At 62.3% G+C, this 1,471-nt stretch overlaps 1 protein-coding gene across 1 annotated transcript in view; it reads right to left on the bottom strand.

Annotated features, from left to right (window-relative positions):
- Window positions 1-1,471, bottom strand: part of E2F1 (E2F transcription factor 1) — a 7,921-nt gene that overhangs the window by 2,511 nt on the left and 3,939 nt on the right. The window contains exons 2-4 of the mRNA XM_009998385.1: window positions 1,429-1,469; window positions 638-889; window positions 4-56 (exon numbers count right to left, since the gene is read on the bottom strand). Of these exons, the coding sequence (XP_009996687.1) occupies window positions 4-56; window positions 638-889; window positions 1,429-1,469 (346 nt within the window). The remainder of the gene's footprint in view (window positions 1-3; window positions 57-637; window positions 890-1,428; window positions 1,470-1,471) is intronic.

Raw genomic sequence — 1,471 nt, 5'->3', positions numbered from 1 at the left:
CACCATCTGCGCCGAGGGCGCCACGACGCTGCGGAGGTCCTGGCAGTTGATGTAGGCTGCGGTGTGAGGGGTCAAGGAGCAGACACGGGGACGCTGCCTGCTGGGCTCAGGGCAGGGCTCAACCCCTTCCCTCCCCACACCCTGCCAGCCCCATCCCCAGCCCTGCTTCCCAAGGATATTGCTGGTTGGAGGGGTCCTCGGTGAGCAGGCGCAGCTGGGGGCTCCCAGCCTGGCCTGGCTGCCCCTGGGGAGCACCAGAACCATCAGCAGGCAAACCTGGGCTCCCTCTGCTCCACAATGAGACTCTCTCAATGCGCTGTCCCCACCCTATGCCCAGGGAATCAGCACTGCAGGGATTTCTCAGTAAGGGACAGCTCTAGGGTCCTCTCCTTGAGCCTGGACACAGCTCCCCGCTCCCTGGGCTGGCTCAGGGAAACTCGCAGCCAACACGGGGATGCTGATGCTCAGGAGCCACCTGTGCTCAAAGCACAGCACTCACCCCAAGGCCCACAGGAAGGGGAAGCCACCACTCTAAGCCCCGAGCAGATGTTCTGGTGACTTTGCTCTGAGCTTCTCCCCCTTACTCCAACCCAAGCCTGACCCAGGTGGTCTCCCCCAAAACCACAGGACAACCAACCACAGCCCCACGAGCCCAGCCCAGGGACATACAGCCACTGGATGTTGTTCTTGGACTTCTTGGTGATGAGCTGGATGCCCTCCAGGACATTGGTGATATCATAGATGCGCCTCTTCTGCACCTTCAAGACCTCAGCTGCCCAGTTGAGGTCCACGACGCCGTCGGGTGACTGGCTCAGCAGCTCCAGGAAGCGCTTGGTTGTGAGGTTCAGGGAGGTTTCGTAGCGGGACTTCTCCCCAGGAGACTTTGCCCCTGCCAGCCACCAAGGACAACCATGGTTTAGCCACCAGGGAAACCCAGTGCTGGAGTTGAGAGGTCCCAAATTGTTCCCCCTCCCTCACGCTTGCAGGTGGTTTGTGGACCAGGGCTGGCAGCCCTGAAACCCATCTGCTTTCTCAAGGCAATGACATGAGCTCTGTCCCCACAGGAAGGATGCAGCAGGACCTGGCACCCCTGCTCAGTCGTGACACCAAGGTGTAGGGCTCAGGGGGTAGGGGATGGAGGGTCCAGGTGAGCCCACCTGGGGCACTGCACCCACGCTGTGCCAGCAGCTCCAGGTCACAGATGGGCATGCACAGCAGGTGGGCAGGACAACTGTGCCACCAGCCCAGGGGACAGCAGAGGGGTCAGGGTGAGAATGGCCAGAAACAGCCCAGCCCCGGGAACAGCCTCTCCGAACCAACACGAAGGGATGGGAAGAAGCAGCCAGAGGTTACAGAGCAGAGCTGTGGAACCCCCTGCTCCGGGCTGGGGGGGCTCATCGGGGGGTGTCAGGGGAGGGGGCCTGGTACCTTTAGCAGGGTTCCTGGCCTTGCCCCGGCCCACAGGCAGGCT

Source organism: Chaetura pelagica, unplaced genomic scaffold (genome assembly GCF_000747805.2).
Source record: "Chaetura pelagica isolate M959 unplaced genomic scaffold, ChaPel_1.0 scaffold415, whole genome shotgun sequence".
In the NCBI taxonomy this organism is placed as follows: Eukaryota; Metazoa; Chordata; class Aves; order Apodiformes; family Apodidae; genus Chaetura; species Chaetura pelagica.
The sequence above is the reverse complement of the archived record's forward strand: the minus strand, read 5'-3'. Positions and strand labels throughout refer to the sequence as shown.